The sequence below is a fragment of the Anser anser genome, assembly GCF_964211835.1.
Source record: "Anser anser genome assembly, chromosome: 1".
Classification (NCBI taxonomy): domain Eukaryota; kingdom Metazoa; phylum Chordata; class Aves; order Anseriformes; family Anatidae; genus Anser; species Anser anser.
In genome coordinates, this window is record NC_139720.1 from 92769197 (window position 1) to 92787124 (window position 17928).

The 17928-nt window shown below is 40.4% G+C and overlaps 1 protein-coding gene across 4 annotated transcripts in view; it reads left to right on the forward strand.

Moving 5' to 3' along the window:
* Positions 1-8330: 8330 nt before the first annotated feature.
* The window catches only part of CBLB (Cbl proto-oncogene B), a 137120-nt gene continuing 127522 nt past the window's right edge, over positions 8331-17928 (forward strand). For all 4 annotated transcript variants that reach the window (XM_083821337.1, XM_083821338.1, XM_083821339.1 and 1 more), the window contains exons 1-2: positions 8331-8810; positions 9114-9272. In XM_083821337.1, coding sequence (XP_083677463.1) covers positions 9126-9272 — 147 coding nt within the window. In that variant the 5' untranslated portion in view covers positions 8331-8810; positions 9114-9125. The remainder of the gene's footprint in view (positions 8811-9113; positions 9273-17928) is intronic.

A 17928-nucleotide genomic window follows, 5' to 3' on the forward strand; every position in this document is an offset into this window, starting at 1 on the left:
TGAATATATTAACTCCTTCAGAAGAAGCCTTTTAAAGTTTTCTTTTTGACTCCTGAGCCAAGCTTCAATCAACCCTTCCAGCGTATGTCCAGGTATGTCCTTCCAGGTATGTTCTACCCTGTGACAGCTACACCATCTCTTCACCTGCATCAGACAGCAAAGTCAGCCCATGAAGCACATTGTGTAGACATGAACAGCACGGGGAGAGCCTCGCCGATCCTCTGTGCACACTGACCCAGTATCCCTACTATCCCTATCCCTCATGCTTCAGCACTGCAGTTCAGTGCCATTTATCAAAGCAATAGTCATGGGTTAGAAAGAATAATCCTAAAGGGTATTTCCAGAATCTAAATCCAATTAATATAGTGCAAAAGAAATGAAGAGCTTATGAGTACGTTCTGACAAAATCTTAGTATGCTGCACAAGGACAATAGATACCCTGAAAATCTCTACAGAAAAGTGCAGTGTTTGATCCAAAACCATTTCAGAAAAACAGATGCAAGCAAACAAAAGCATCCAAGACTATTAGGATACGCAAACCTTCACACGTGTTAGGTTTTTAAAAATCACCAAATATCTGCTTCTAAGAGACTAGCATGCTTTTTCAAGGATTCATGAACGGACATCTGAACAGATCACTTTACTTTTAAAAATTCTGGATATATTGGCTATAGGGAAAAGAAAAATATATGGAAACAATTTGCAAAAGATAGGACTCTCCTGTTTCCTCTAGCCTTTCTTTGTAAGGCTGAACAAAGCCAAGCATTAAAAACTCAGTTGCTGATATTCACTTCTACCAGGACTGAGTTAAGCACAACAACAAACTCTCCAAGCTGCTAACACACAACGATATTAACACATATTTCTCACAGAAATATGTAGCATTTAGACTATTTTCCATCATGAAAAAGCACAAAAATATGTAAACTTTCAAAAGGAGGGATGACCTAGCAAACATTACACAGATTGTCTTTTTTCATATTTACCTGGAAAAAATGAAGAGAGCTTTTTACTTGATGTGATAGACTCTTTACTAGACCAACCATGGATGGTACCTGGTGCTAAAATTATACAGCTGTTCAGAGACAGAAGGCTTTAACCATGAACACTTTACTCCTAAAAAGCAAGCACTGGGACACAGTTTTGATCATTTGTGCAAGAGCAGGATAAAGCCCATGAGGGATTCTGTCACAGTGCATGGCTGACTGCTGGCTAGGGAGAGAAATTATCTTTGCTCATTTCCAGCTCTGCTGAAGGAAGAATTTGAGAACTGAACTACATCAGAAGTAGTTTTTGGTTATGCCCTATAGTGCTGTGCTACGCTATTTAAAGTTGTAAAATACTAAATAAATAAATAATAATGAAAAAGAACAGAAAAGGGGAGAGGAAAATATTGGCACAACAACAGGTTTATAAGTCAGTGTAGCTAGTTTTGCATTTAGCTGCAAGTGACTGGTAACTGAACAAAATAAGCACTCAGATACATAGTTAGGTCAAGAAACTGTGGGGAAAAATAATAAATCATATCTTCAGTAATTACTCACTTTTTCTGCTGTTTGATACATGAGTGACAATGTTCTGGTGGGCACTTTCTGACTGCCTAGACAATAGGAGCACCCATGTACGACTGGATACATTGAAATCTAGGCAGAAAGTGACAGAAATTCACCCCCCCTCCAAAAAAATTAATTTAAATTTCAATTCATTACTAGTTTTACTTTGACATCTATATTTCATTTGAGACAACATGCCTTATAATCTGAAACTTAATGGGAATGAACATTACACTCTTCCATACAACAGAATTAACAGAATAATGAAAGGGCACATTTCAATGTAGTACGCAGTATTCAAAATATGACTGCTTGATGCATTAAAATGAACATTTCAGAAAGGCAGAAATCACTTATTCTTCTCCCCAGTAGTCTGATTCACTATTTTTGATTTTCCTTAAAAAAAAAATTAAATCTGTAATGAAGTAGAAAAAGTACAATCACCAATTGTGTTACGTAGAATGAGAAACTGATGCAAAAAGCTTGTAAACTCAGTCTGAGAATAACCGAATGCTCTGAAGCATTCAGCAAATAATTGCAAATATCAGATGCATTCAGTTTGTGTTTGCAAATGACCTATGCAAAAGCAAAATCACTCAGTCCTATTAAAATTGTGACTTGCCTTACAAAACATATGGCCTACTTTCAGTTTGGGAAAGATAACTTATTTTAAATGAAGTTAAGCAAGAAAAAAAAAATCCAATGTGTTTACTACATCAAAGACAAAAGGTTCCTGTCTTTGCTCACAAACAAAATATTCGTAGAACTCGAAGCGTACAGGAAACGAGATAGACCACAAATTCATAGTCAAGGAGTCGAGAGAAAAAAAAAAAAAAAAGTTGTCTTCCTCCTACAAAAGATGGACAGAACATTAGAAATAATGTTCTCTAGTAATGGTTGGTACAGGAGAATAAATTTAATCGAATGAACCATAATGCTTACGTTACTATTTCCTAGCACTGCATGATTTCCCTGTTTAACTATAAGATACTATCTTACTAAACTGAAAACAGTTTTGCTTGCTGCAAAGAAGACCATATGCCAGTGACTGTCTCATTCAAGTATTTCAATTAAAGCTCCTAGTAACGTAGTCCAAATCCCCACTAACTGAGCTTATTTAGATTTGTAGAAGCACAGAGGAAGTCTTTCCTATGCTAAACTGTGTTCAACAGACACGTGCTTGTTTCCTTTCAAACTGCAGCTCCAGAGAAGGATGGCAATGGAAAGTCCTTAGCCACGTATTTTACAACCACTTACCACAATTTGGAAATCTTAGAAATTCTGGTGAAAGCAGAGATATTTGAATGGAAAAGAAAAAAAAATCCCCCACACATGAAAGCTTCTAATTCTCAAGTCAAACAAGAACTCCCAGTTGTATTTGGACAGGATATTAAATAGGATGTTCAAGTTAAATATTGCAGCTATTGTTTTATCAGACCAAGATTAGGAAGAACAAAGATCATGGCACTGGGCAGGAACAGGATGGGGGAAAAGAAAAAAAAAAAAAAGAGGATTTTGAAATTGATCTTTTTTATGCTATAGCACAGATAGGATAAATTCAAGAGGTAGTGCTAAAGCAATAAAACTTAGTTAAAGCTTTTGCACCTGCTCTGGCAGATGGATGCAATTAATAACAGAAAAGAAACAGAAGAGCTCATGTAAAATTGCTCCCTAAGGGTTAGGTTGTTTTAAAATTAAGCTGACACACTTTTTTTAATACAATATATTATGGCAGAGATGTGTTTTGAAGTGCGCTGTCTAGTTTACAGCAAATGAACTCATTAGCAAGGTGTATAGACAAACACAGGCCTGGCCCCACAATTAGTTTTCATACTCAATCTGCAAACAGCTAATGTATTTTTTAATTGCTCCTTGTAAAGGAAATTGTTCTGACGTTTTGCACAGGAAACAGTATCATACTTAAGCTGATTTTCTCCTAGAGTGAATGAAAGATTTGAAAACATAAGCCTGCAAGCTTTAGTCAGTAAAATTCTTGCCTGTGTACCTGCAATGTATCCCTGCAGTAGTTCAATCCTCACATCCAAAAAACAAGCTGAAAGTAAACTTCAGTATTTGAAGTCAAATCAGTGTTAACAAAGATGAAAGGCCTCATATTACAGTAGATGTGCACACGTGAGCGTATTTATATGCACACACACTGTCACAATACTTGTACGCAGTAACCAGTCATGATGATGCAGACATATGGCAATCCGTGATGTTAAATTATGAGGACACTCCCTACTAGTTCTGGCCCACGTCAGCTGGTGTTTTCCCAAACAGCTCCCAGGGAGGTTCAGGGCTAGCACAGGTCAGGGATTGCTACTTGGATGCAGGTACAGGGGTCGATGGGGTGGTAGTGTAGGGATTTTAGTAAGAATTGTGGCTGCCATCCACGTTGCACCATGGCACCTAGCCTCAGGGCCAGAGAACAGCATCTGGCCCATTCTGCTTACAAGTACAGCCACAGACAAATTCAGTTCGTATTCCCAAGTCAAAAACAGAAAGAACATGTAAAACCTCAGCAGAGAACTAGCGCAGTAACAATACATTATGAGCAGTTATGTTGCTGCTGGAGAATAAGACTGATTTCCACAGTGCAAGCTAGCAAAGAAACTTCAAAAAGCAGTCTTTTTTTTTTTTTTTTAAAGTCATTCCTCAGCAAAGTGGGCTGAAGTATTAGGTTATTTGTATTTCATGCATGAAAATCTTCTTTTGGATTTCTAGAAACCAGTAACAAACTCCCCCCAAAAATGCGGGTTTAGGGACTTGATGAACATGAAGAGCCTAAGTAGACAGAGGAAAAATAATTGAGAGATTGTTAGAAGTAGATGAGTTAATTGGATAATAATCAAATGACAAGCTGCCATTGTTATTAGCAATTTTCTCGAAGTAACCATGCACTAAGGCAGGAATAGCATCTGGTATTTACTGGAGTTATCAGTAAAAGAATTCCTCGTGCCACAGGTGATCTGATCTGTTTTGCTTTCTGTCTCTGAGATTGCTATGATAAAACAGGTAGATATGTTGCAATGTGGCTTAAAAGTTAGCAAAAAAATGGTAGCTTGCAGCTTAACAATCTTACAAATCATAAATAAATGACTTAATTTGATAACTGAAGAGCCTAACATCCTTGAGAGCATTGTAAAACAGTGGCATGAAAGGATTTTCCATTTGATCCATTTTAATATTCCTAGCAGTTATTGCAGGTAACTACTGTAATAACTGGATAATGGGGTAGGGAGTGCAGGGGTCACATATAAGGCCTTGCACATTTCTAGGATGCACTAAATAAAACGTACATATGCAAATAGCCCTGAAACTTAAAAGGTATATGTTGTTACTGGCTTTGTGTGCACCTTTTTTGTTTATTTTGTTTTTATACAGAGCAGATGGGTGTCAGGCAGCAAAACAATAGCGAGTTCCAGAAGCCCTTGGAGCCTCAGCTTCCTTGCAAAGGGAGAGCAGATGCTTTCTGCTGGGGCACCGCACACCCTGCAAAGAGCATCACCCTGCCCAAGTCCAGCCATTAAAAGGCCATCCACCAGTACACTGAAGAGGCTACATCCCTTCAAAAAGTCATCTTTTCATAACATTGTATGCATCCAATCAACATACCAAGTGGTGACTGAAAATTTAAGGATGCTGGGATACCCAGGGTATCGTATCACAATGAGCGAGAGGCCATTCCACATTCAAGTTTTGAAATAGCTGACCTAAGCTTTTATAAGCATTGCTACCACAGCACTTAGCACAGCGCATACTGTATTAACCTTTTAAAATTATATTATGTATGATGGCAATACTTTATCTTATTTAGGTGGCTGTAAGTAAAACCTACATCCGACCTCTTCCTTGTTCTTATGTTTCTGCATATTTTGGCAAACTCACTTTGAATGGGGCAATAGAAAACATACAAATGAAGACAGCTTCCAAACCACATACATTGAGCGACTGCAGATAAAAATCAATATTTTAATGTCTGGCAAACAAAAAACAACAAAACGTCTCTCTCGCTTCCAACTATTGTCGATGGCTTTGACGAATTTCATTCAAGAGGAGCAAAGCTTCATTCAACCTAACCACTCCAGAGGAATGAGTGACCAGCAGAGAAAAAAAAAAAACAAACAGTTAACTGATTGTAAAAAACTGATTGTGCTTTTATATAGTGATTAAAATACTTACAAGCACCAGATCTAAACTGCTATATTCTTCAGAATATTAACAGGTAAAATAAAAATTGTGTCAGATCACTCATGATTAAGAGAGAACCGTGGAGGCATCTGAATGTATGTACTAAACTTGGGAGCCTTAATTAGCTATCAAACTTTCCTAGGCCCCTTCCACTTAGCCTGAACAGAAAAACTCTCTTTCCCACCAAGATTCAAAGTATCTGATTCAGGTTTCTGCTTTGAATCACCTCGTTGTCTTTTTGTGGTCTTTCAATAGATTTGCACATAGCAGACTAGCTTCTTAATTTAAACTACTAAATTGCACAAAGCTGAGCAGTAGGGATTACCCTCTCACATGCCCTTCTGGATGGCTACATCAACATACTGCAATTGGCCAGCATCAAAACAACCCAGCTGGCCAGTGCCTTCAGCCACCACCCTTTCAAGTGCCTTTTATCCTCAGGCACCCCACAGATCCGGCCGACAAGTCACGTCCTTGCATTCTCCAACGCTAACAAGCGCATCCCTTGAACTTCAAACACAGCAGCTGTTTGCTCCTCCTCTCCCAGTCTTTTCTTCTCAGCTGTCTTCTATCAAATGGTCCCTTCACTCTGCGCATTTGAAACCACAAAGGCAATGCTGTGTCTTCTAGCCCTTTCACGGCACAGCACACGAAAGTCTGGCTCATCTTTAACACGCCTGATGCTGAAGCTGCAGGTATTTCTTTCAACCTCTTTCCCTGCTGGCTTGCTTCCAACATAAATTCACGTGACCCTCCGAGGACTCTATTTCCCAGAATACCTGTGCGTACCATGCAGCACAGACAATGAAAAAAAGTCCATTTGAAAACCGCCTGCTTCTGTAACACAGCTGGCTATTCACTTAATAACACAACACACACACAGAGGGATGCAGGAAACCAAGCTGCTTATTCCTGCTGGCTCTGCACTCAGATGAACTGCAAGACAACATGACTCAGCCCCATACAGCTACCAAGGCCAACTCACAGATCATAGCTCTTGGCAGTGCATGGAATGTGAAGAGAATGACATGAAAACAATGAAAGCAAAACAATCAACAAAAAGAAGTAAAGATTTAAGAAGCTCAGAAAAAGTGTTAAATCATTTGATTTATCCACAACCAAGATAGAGCAAAATGAAGAGCAGTCACTAACAACCTCATCTTAACGCAAACAGAGCTCCAAATGAAAAAAAGGATAGGGAGAGCTGCCAGAGAAGAGTTTTAAACCAACATTTAAATCAACATAGGAAAGAGAATAATTTACAGAGCCTCCAGTGAAATGAGAAGCTTCCAACCCACGTAAGCCAAGTACCTGCCAATTCGTATTTTAAAGCTAAAGAGGAACAATGACCTTTGAGGATGTTACTGATGTGATTTTATTGTTGTGTGTGTGCCCACGTTAACAACTTAGATTTTAAACCAATAGAAAAGTACAAGCACAAAAATACCTGTAAATGACATTATAAATAAAAGGAACACTGAAACACTCTACACCCATTTCTATTGCTTTTTGGACTCCTATTTTACTATAAATCAAGGATTAGGAAGAAAAAAAGAAAAATGGTTATTTCTGAGTCTTTACAAAATTACTATTAAAAGAACATAATTGCTGACATTCAGAAAACTGAAATTTAAAAGCACTCTTTAAAATTATTGTCTTCATAAAATAACCTTGGAGTCTTAAAGTGCTTTATTTTAGTTTCTCCGTATGGTAATTAATTATAACATTAACACTCACAAAGCATAATTACGCCCTGGAAGGTCTTCAAAGGGATCTGAAATCAACTGTCTCGCACCCTGTGCAGTTAATCTTCACTTTTTCCTCTCCAACTTTCACAGGGAATATAAAGAATCTAGAGGAAAATTTGCCCCTAGACAGAAGCGTAACGTTAGGTCAGTTGGGTTTATGTTTACTATATCCCCAAAAGAAAGACATCAAAATAGACACGGGGAAGTTTTTGCACTTTTGCTCATCGCCTCTCAGGACTGCACTGCAAACGTTACAGCCCCCAATGCCCTTGGCAGCTCTCCAGCCCATTTTAATAGAAGAAATGTCAGCACTGGCCGAAGAGCAGACCTCCTGCTCTCTCACAAGACGGGAAGAGAAACCAGACGTACAAAAGGAACACAAGTTCCTGCTCTTTTCGGCCGCAAGACCGAACCAAAACAAGCCTCAGGAGCGTGAAAGAGAGGCGCAGAGTGAAAGAAGCCCTAAAGGCAGCATGAAAGACCCCTGTGTTTTAACACACTTCGGCGAGAGGGAGCCCGTCCGATGCCCCTCCAAGCCCCCCTCACCCACTTCCCACCCCGCGCCGGCCTCCAGCCGCCCCCTCAGGGGCAGGACAGGAAGCTCCGTCCCCCTCCCCTCCACCTCGACCACTGGCCATTTCCCCCATCACTCCCAACCCCTCCCGGCTCCCGCCCGGCTTCACGCTCATTTGCCGCCTGCCACGTCAGGCAGAGGCGGAGCGGTGCGGAGCCGCCGCTGGCCCGGCCCCGCTCCCTCAGTCCGCGGCGGGCGTGCCGCGAGGGGAGGGGCGGCCATGTTGCGAGGGGAGGGGCGGCCATGTTGCGAGGGGAGGGGCAGCCGCCAGAGCGCCGCGGGGCGGGGGAGGGAGCGGGAGCGGGGCCGCGGCCGCCAGCCTCACTTTGTAGGAGTGAGGGGCGAGCGCAGCCCGCCCGGGGCTGTGAGCCGCGCTGCAGCACAGCCGCGCAGCGTCCCTGTCTCTCCGAGCCCGCATGTGCCCGCAGGACGCCGGCTCCACTCGCGCCCCACACCCGGCTTCCCTGCGGGGCTGAGTCCCGCGGGGGCAGCGCCGCGATCGCGAGTGGCGGCGGCGATCGGCGACAAGGGCCGGGGCGGCGCGGGATGCGCCCCGCCTGCCTCCTGGGGCGGTGAAGCCCGCTGCCGCCGCTGGAGGACGAGGAGGAGGAGGAGGGAGGAAGGACAGCCTCGTCCGACGAGACGCCTCGGGTGGAGGGCGGGGGGCGCGGAGCGGCTGACCCCCCCCCCCTCCTTCTCGGCGGCTCCCCCTCGTTGTAGGGAGCCTCGCCGTGTTGCTCCGTACGTATCCTATCCGCCTGTCCGTCCGCCTGTCCGTCCGCTCGGCTTCCTCCAGGGGCAGGTGCCTGGGGGGGACCCCGGGGAGGAGGTAGGGGGGCTCCCCCCGAGCGCCCCTGGGTGCTGAGGTAGCGCCGGGCTCCCTCCTGCCGGCTTCAGCTCAGCCCAGGGGGGTGGCGAAAAGTTGAGCCCGGTGCTCGACGTGCCCGCGGGCTTGCCCTTCTGCCTCGCCTCGCGTCACCTCGGCGGTGGCTCCTTTCGGGGCACCTTGTGAGGGAGCCTCTGTCTGTCTGTCCCCGCGTCCAGCTCGGCTCCCCCATGGCCAACTCCCAGAACGGCCGCAACCCGCGCAAGGGACGGATCCTGGGCTTCATCGACGCCATCCAGGATGCTGTGGGCCCCCCCAAGCAGGCAGCCGCCGACCGGAGGACTGTGGAGAAGACCTGGAAGCTCATGGACAAAGTGGTGAGCGAAGAGGGGGGCTGCTCAGATCGCTACACATGGGGGGACTGCATCATCCTGCAGCTTCGCTAGCTATACGCTGTGCCCCTCGGGAAGCGAGGGGACTTGTGTTTTAGGTTCTTCAAGCACCATTTGCCTGCCTTTATTTATTTTATTTTTTTCCCTGTGGCCTCCGGCTATGCTTTTTCTTTTTTTTTAATCTTGGTTTGTGTCAGGAAAACAAATATGTGTGTTTGCCTTAGGCTATTGTTATTTTCAGATCCTTTAAAATGACTCAAACTTGAAAAGCTGAGCTGTCCTAATGAAAAACTGCTTAACTTAGTCTTGTAATCACACACTGTGTTTTTCGTGTTGGATCACATTGTTAGTCTGCAAACAAGACCTCTGAAGCATGAAACTTCAGCTAAGCTAATCGTCCTGTGAGACATGCTCATGATGGTAGCATAGATACGTTTGTGCTTTTAGGAATGTGCGTGGGGACTGGGGGATGTCACTCTTGTCAGTTTAGTAAACAGATTTGTACGCACACCTACCTTTTAAGCGTGTTCTGCATTTCAGTGAATTTTTACTACTTTTAATTTTCATTTTGAAACCAGATGTATACTGTACTGAAACTTATTTTTCAGGAAGTGGGAGTATAGTTTTCTAGAACTTCTCCTAGGTCTCTGGACCAGCCTGATAAATTTTATTTAGAATTATACAAGATGACAGATAGCTGTAGATTAGCTAGGAGAGCTTCTTACCAAGGGTAGGAATAGTCTGATTATAATACAGATAACTGTTCAGGGCGCACAGTTGCTCTGTTTTGCATGTGAGTGATACTTGACAGCTTCCTCTTGAAACTGCTGGAGAGTGAAGAACGCTACCTGTTAGCCTTGGGTCCGTATATCAAGAGTTATGACTTCTTAACTCAGTGATTCTCCATGAATTAGTGTAACCATTTGCTTTTCCTGTGGCTCTTGTACAACGTGGATGTTTAACATGTCTTAAAGTTTGTCAGAAGTTACTCTGATGTACTGGAGATATTTAATTTAATGTAACGTGCCTTGACAAGGTAATTTCAAAGTGTTTGATTGAGTTCTCATACGCTCTTCTTGTTGATGCTCCAAGAATTGCATTTGTATTTCTACCACAACTTCTGAGGATAATTATAAACTTAAAAACCAGCCTTCATAGAAGTGATATTGTATGAATCATCCGTCCCTGGGGATGTTTAAGGAAAGGTTGGATGTGGTGCTTAGGGACATGGTCTAATGGGTGATATTAGCAATAGGGAGACAGTTGGACCAGATGATCTTGAAGGCCTTTTCCAACCTTAATGATTCTCTGATCACAGAGATGACTTTATTATCACAGAGACTTTGTTGACATTTCACTATTAGTGATCAGGATGCTGTAAGCAGTGAGTATCTTGTAATGAGAAGTGCAATTATAAACACTTGGAAGCAGGCACTGTTCTTCAGTAGAAGGAAGTTTTCAGGAAACCTGGAATCTGTTTTGTCATTGCTGAAACCACGTGGGGAATGTACAGCTTAATTTCTGCCCTGTGTCAGTCCATTTACAAGTCTATATGGTAAGATTGACTCTGGTTTGTTTATATATCCACAGATACCAGCAAATCTTGGACTTGTGGATTGCTTTTACTCATCCATTGTGGGATAACTTTATTTGTTGCTATTAAGACAGAGCATCGGAACAGCCAGTAAGGCCTGTTCTGTAGAATTCACTGGAAGGGCTGGACATTGTGCTGTTCTTTTTTTTTCATTTTACGGATAAGTGTCCTCAATTTGGATCTTTAATGTATCCTCTTTAAGCTGCTCTCAGTTAATCAAATTTAATTTCCAAATTATATTAAAGTATACCAGACAGGATGATGTCATAGTGTGAGAATGCCGTAGCTTTCTGTTTGAGTTTTTAGCATTTGGTACTTATAGTGAAAGGATGTTTGAACAAATTGAATATGTTGGCAAACAAATTTAAGTCTCAGCCTTATGTGGCAGGAGACACAGGAAGGTCATTTTATCCTTTGCCTAAATCAAAACCAGGGATTAAAATCAGAAATAGAAACCTGCTCGATCGACTGTTGCTTCAAATCCCATTTCTGGACCGTGTCCGATGACTGGTGTCTGTGGTGGTTCACTGATAAAATTAATACCTGGTGAAGGCGGTAGGCTACTCAAAGCCAGCGGGGTGCCACCCAAGGTAGGATTGTAGCTTTGAGGTCTGTTTTGCTAGTTGTAATAACAGTCATCATTCTGGTTTGTTCTTTACCAATAGTAGCTGTGGTAACCATCGTTTTGCTGCAGTTAGGTAGCTAAAGTTTTCTGCCTTCTAAAGATGCGAGTGAAAGGGAGGATGGAAACATGTAAAGCTATTACTTTGACCAAAGGGTGAAACAAGAGAGTTCTTAAAAGCTGGGAAAAGAGCTCAGTCTTTCCCAGTTTACCTTTCTTTCCTACCTGTACCTTTCTGTACCTTTCCTTTCTTGCTTTGTGCTTCTTTCCTCTGTTGGCAGGTGGTGTTACCTGTATGGATTACTTGCTTTCAACAATAAAGGATTAACACCAAGGCTACAAATATCACTATTTTATAAGAACTCGACAGGTTTTAAGGTGTATGCAAAAGCTCTGGCTACTTAAATACCATACAAACTTGTGTGTGCAGAACTGGTAATATGTCATGCCTTGAAATTGTTAAAGCTTCATGTTAGTGTTTGTTTTTCATGGGCTGATGCTTCGGCTGTAAGAACAAGCAGAAGGCTGCAGTTCCACTGAAGTTGGCTCTTCCAACTTCCGTTACCAGTTAAAAAAATAAAAAAATAAAAAAATCAAGTGTGTAGATTTTGGGAGTTCTTTAGCAGGACAGAATATTGAGGTACTGCTCCTGGTTAGTGTCCTGTTAGTAAAGGCTGCTGTAAACAACATACTTGTGGGGAATAAAAAAAAAAAAATCCCCATGTTGTAAGTAAGCAGTGAATTTGCTTTTTTTCTTTATACCTTCTACTTACATCTCCCTTTTATTCCTAATCCATTGGGATCTCTACTTTTTGAGGTTTACTGGTATGGCTTTTTACAATGAGTTTACAATGCTAACTGAGGGGCATCAGCTGTTAGCATTTAATGTCCAGTTTCTCTGTTCTTTTTCTCATGGATAAGCTTTAGCTTAAGAAACAAAAATATTTTAATTCCTTTGCAACGCAAAGGATGATATTCCTCTTATGGTTTAGAAGGCTAGCCCTGCTTTCCAGTGCTAGCATTGTATATGCAAGTCAATCATACATCTTTGAACTTCTGGCAAGCCAATCACTATTTTTAAAAATGCTCTGTATTTTTGAAAGTTCATATTCTGTAAATAATGTTCTTAACAAATAACTAAGTCTTCCTTTAAACTATGCATAAATTACATGGAACATTTTTTTTAAGATTCTAAACCTAATGATTTTAAAACCTAGAAGCTAGCAGTGCATTACTACTAGAAGATGATGGTTATCTTGGGAGCAACTTTGAGAGAAAATGTCTATTATATAAACATGGGTGTAGTTCAGTTAATTTGCTGCTCTGGCTATTTAGACTTGGCAGTACTTTTATGCACATTTTACTATGGTAGATTTTAAGCCAGTAAAATTGTGACATGTTCTGAACAGTTGTTTTGTTGTTGTTGTTGTTTTAAATCAGAATATTATAGTAACTTTCACTTTTCAATACTCTTACACATTGGGTCTGAAAATAATTGTTTTCTACTCAGATTAACAGTTGTATAAACTGTTTGAGTGCTTTATCATAGCCCACCATTTTGTTTGACATAGTAAATGGGGATGGCAGTTTGATTTGCTATTTTAATAATTTTCTAAGAGCAAATTAGAGCGCATCTCCAAAGCTCATCCTGTTGACTTGGTGAGTAAAAGATGTATTGCCTCTGTAACTTAGTAAGTAGTGTAGTTTTCTTTTACATTGACAGCATACAAGTTTTCAGCAGCATGTAAATGAGTATACAGAGCACAGTTCAACAGCTTGAAACCCTGTGCTGATGGGTGATGCTTTGAAACACTTAATGTAATTGTTACATTAATATGCAACCTTGCAAGTTGCTTAAAAGTCATAGTTCCACAAAGGATCTAGGAAAGACAATTATCGGTCATAACCATGGTATTCTTCAGTGTATTACCTGGTTGAAGTTGATAGGAAGTTTTATGTCTGCATAGAATGTTTGTGGAAAAGAATTTAAATGGAGAAATGGAAGCTTCTCACTTCCTAACAAAAGTATAAATGACCCTCCAAAGTCAGGTGTCCTTGGGTGTATGTAGCATCAGCATTGTAACTGCGTATTTCTCAGGTGTGGAAACATACGGTGCAGTTGTGGTGTGGTAGCTGTTGAACAAGCACTTGCTGTTTTCTCAGCTGAAAAGTTTAGTGATTGGTCACCGCTAGTTATATTTTGATGAGAAGGCTTCTTTCAGAGGAACATTTCTGTGGGGAGAAAAAAAAAAGTCATTGCAGTTAATGTAATTTCTGGCAGAGGGCTATACAGTGAAGGAGCGTCATGCTCACATTTCATTCATTGTCCTGATTAGCACCTCCCTCATTACGTTTTTTGGAATTCACTGTCCGTAGCATCGTGTGTTGTGGTTTTCTGGAGAATTGTTATGGTGTCTTACTGTAGAGCTACTTTTATGCTGTGTTATTTCAAAACATTCTTAATACTTTGACTTTTTTTGTACTGCATGGCAGAGTATACTAGTTAGAGGTTTTCAAGGTGTAATTTTGGAAGTCTGCGAGCACTGATGCTGCGATTGTTGTAGTCCATTCACTGCAGCTGAAAACAGTGTTTAGCGGATGTTGTATTCACTAGATGCTCTGTTGTAGCTGTGTTGCTTTCCTTGTATTGTCTTTGACCTGCGTTAGGTGTTTAAACAGATTGTGCTGGGGCTTGAACAAAAGTTCTTTTGTCTAACTAGTCCAGGGCCTTCAACTTTATTGTTTGCTATAAAAGTGGATAGAAGGTACAGTTTTCTGTAAGAAATCAATCCTCTAAATACAAGTCCTATCCATTACTCATACCTGAAGATGCTATGGAACAATGCCTTGTAACTTCAGTCAAATGTCTTCAAAATTTTAAGAGTAGTGGTGTTTCTTTTGTGTTTTTGGGAGGAAGAGAGTTTTTGTTTTTTTCCCCATAGGGACTAGAGTAAGCTTGTCTGGAAGTTCTTGAGCTAAGTCTGTTACTGGTAGATCAGGATAATCCCCTAGTTACTCATAAACAGAATTGCACTCTGTTGTTTATGTGGTTCTGGAGTAAGACTTGGATTTACCCTGAGATAGTGGAAGAAGCTTAACCTTTCTCAGTTTACCTCAATGAGAGACATTTCTTAGTAACTTACTGATTGCTATTCATTTTTTAGACCGAGTGCTTGCTAAATATATACATGCTTACTTCCAGTCATAACAATACACAAATCACACAGTGATATGATTCATGTCCGCTGCTGAAGTGTTGGTGAGGACTGCTTTGTAAAATGTAGTATGGGGACTTTTATTTTTGTTTCTTTGTTTTGAATTCTGTTTTCTTTTGAAGAAAGGTATGTATGCCACTTCTGGTGGATTGGTAAATCTTTTGCGTCAGCAGTTGTCATTTCTTTTTGCTTGCTTATAATTGTGAACTGCTGTGGTACGTGTCAGGACATCCTGACTCTGGAAACCATATGGTTTACCAGCCATCTCTTTACAAACTTACTTCCTTTGGACTGAAACCTTGTGTGCTCTATAAAAGCCTTGTGCTACTTCAATGGACCACTGACTTTAACTACACATTAGCTTTTTTTTTTTTTTCCCTTTTCCTTCCACTGAGAATGCATACAACTAATTGAGTTGTCCTATAGACAAATTTTCGTGCAGCTTTCCTAAAGGCTTATTCAGGAGTTTAGGTTTCTAGTAATGTTCTGCATTTATCTCTGTAAATTGAGCAGAAGGTGAAGCCTGGTAAACCATGATGACCACAGGATCCTGTTGTGCTGTGTGACTAATGTCACTGGACTGAAGAAGACTTTTTAGAACATCTGAAAGGGAAACTAATTCTTCATTTTAACTGGGTAGTCCTTTTGTATGGTTGAACGGACAGACTATTGAAAACGCAAAAACCACCATAAGCGATTTGCTCATTCCTGTTTTAATATTTTTAATGGTAGTTCTAGTGTATACAAAACCATTCATATTCTACTTGTTAATGCATCTGATTGAAAAGAAAGACTTCAGAAAGAGAGTTAATTCCTTGATCATGAGGTTTAAAAAAAGTGAGGATAAATAAGCAATTAAAAATGATTGCATCCTTCTCAGCTTGTAGTCTGTTCTCATTGCTGACTTTTTTTCCTGAATAAATATTTTCCTCTTTTAAGCTGCTTTTTTCTACATTGTGCTGTTGCTCCAGAAAGTTGTAACACCTAATCAGGGATATTGATTGATGGCACCTGTAGTTTGCTTTGGGAGAATGTCAATCTTTATTGATTCATATTTTCACTAAATCACAGAGAATGCAGGTTCACATGAAAAAGGTGTGCAATTTTCATAAATTTTTCTCTGGAAATTTTTCGCTTCTGTCTTTGGGATACCAGTTCTTCTTTTCTAACTCTTCTACAAAAAGAAACGTGTGTCTCTGCATGTATGATTTTCAGATCTGTCTGCACAGGTGAAATTCTTTGCTTATGATTCTGAAATCTCCTTGAAGAATTCTGTCAGCTTAATTTCAGCATTAAAAAAAAAAAAGTATTTAATCTCCTTTTTAAGTCTCTCTTTTTAGTTCATTTCTTGATCTCTGGGGTAACAGTACCATCCTGCCCTCATGCAGGCAGCCCATTCACTAGAACTGTTATTTTTAAAGTTGTATCTGATTCCTTCAGATTGAGATGTGATTCATGGACAAAGATAACCTTCTTTATCCATCCATTGTCCTAAAACTCTCATCCATTCAGCTTTCTTTTTCTGACCTTTAAAGAATGCCATCGTATCCAACCTATATTCGTTGAGAATGCTGCTCTGGGCATCTGCTAACCCACAATTTGCACTCTGTTGTCTTTTATTCTGCTAGCATTTTCTTTATCATGTTAAACAGAAACAACTTATTTTCAAAGTCTCTTGCTGTTTTGCTCTTGCAGTTGTGGTTTGCAGCTCCAGGCTTCATCAGCCACTCATGAGTTTACCAAACATCTTTATGCTTTACTTCTTTTTATTTCCTTCCAGCTTCCTCTCCATCTTAGGAGGAATTTCGTTATGACCCACTTAAATTATTGTAGAGTTTGCCTTGAAGCTTTTCTTTGCTGTTTTCTCTAGGAATACTTAGGACCCACTAGCGCACTGAGCCACTCTTTAGCATGAACTGTTGCGTTTGTGTCCTCATATTTGCCTGTATCCATCTGCTGTCTTTCTGTTTCCTACTGAGATTAAATTTCTCTGTGGGAAGGACTGTCTGTTTTACAATACATCAGATGGGTTCCTGATCCATTACTTGATCTAGTATGTGAAAGAGTAATATAAATTATTGAAGTAACAATGAATCAGTAAAAGGAAGGGGGGCTGTTGCGAAAGTCATGTTTTAAATACTTTCTTTGAATGGCATTAATGTTTCTATAGAACTTACGAGCTTGCACTGTTCTAATAATTGCTAGACATTTTTTTAAACTTGTTAGTGCTTGACTTTCATCCACTCTCCTATCTCCACAACCATGATCACAGTCCCCTAACTTTCCTTGACTGATGTGTTTTGTGTATGTTTCATTCAGAGAAAGAAACAATTGTGTTTACTTTGCTGCTTGTCATGCATGAAGGTCTAAAGTCGGTGAATTTTTTAATGGTGTAGATCTAGAAATTGGGGGAGGGGTTAGCAATATAGCTTTGAGTTTACAGAGGGATGTATGTTATATGAAACAAGTTTTTTTTTTTTTTCCCCCCTGGAAGTGCTCAAAACCATACACTTTTTTCAAGTTGATACATTAGTAGAAATAGGAGTCTGCTTTCGGCAGTATTAAGATGTTTTTATAGCCTCGTTAGTTACCTCAAAAGAATGTCAAAGTCACTAATATATACTGTGGCGATCCCCAAATGATACCTATAAAACTTTTATGCCACATGGACTTAATTTTTTCTAAGTGTTTGCATATGTACAGCTGCACACACATGTGCAGAATGTGTTTCTCTGCAGTGTGTTAGCTGAGCACTCAAAATCTGTTAGTTTTGATTCCTTTACTTTCTACTACAGAAGATTACAAAACAAACTACCAGAGAGGGTAGGTAGCCAGGAGATAATGACTTTAAATATGCTTATGTTCAGGAAACAAAAACAGTACCTTCTTCTCCCAGAAACATTTCCAGTGAAGACTAGTTTCAAATAAGTGTTCAATTCATCTGAAGCTTACTCTTTTAAGCGATATATATTGTTCAATTGAATTTTGTGCCATTTAGAAAGATGCTGACTCCAAGTTCATGAAGATGTTATCTTCTAGTACAACCATAAAGTGGAAAAGGTTGAGTTTATAATATTTCATTTCCTAGTTTACAGTATCTGTGAGTGGCTTAATTTCTGTCTGTCCTAGCGAACAGCTTTTGAACCTCTGGCCCCATTCAGATCCTCTTCATAGGTGTAGCACTGTCAAACTTTACATTCCTATGGGTTT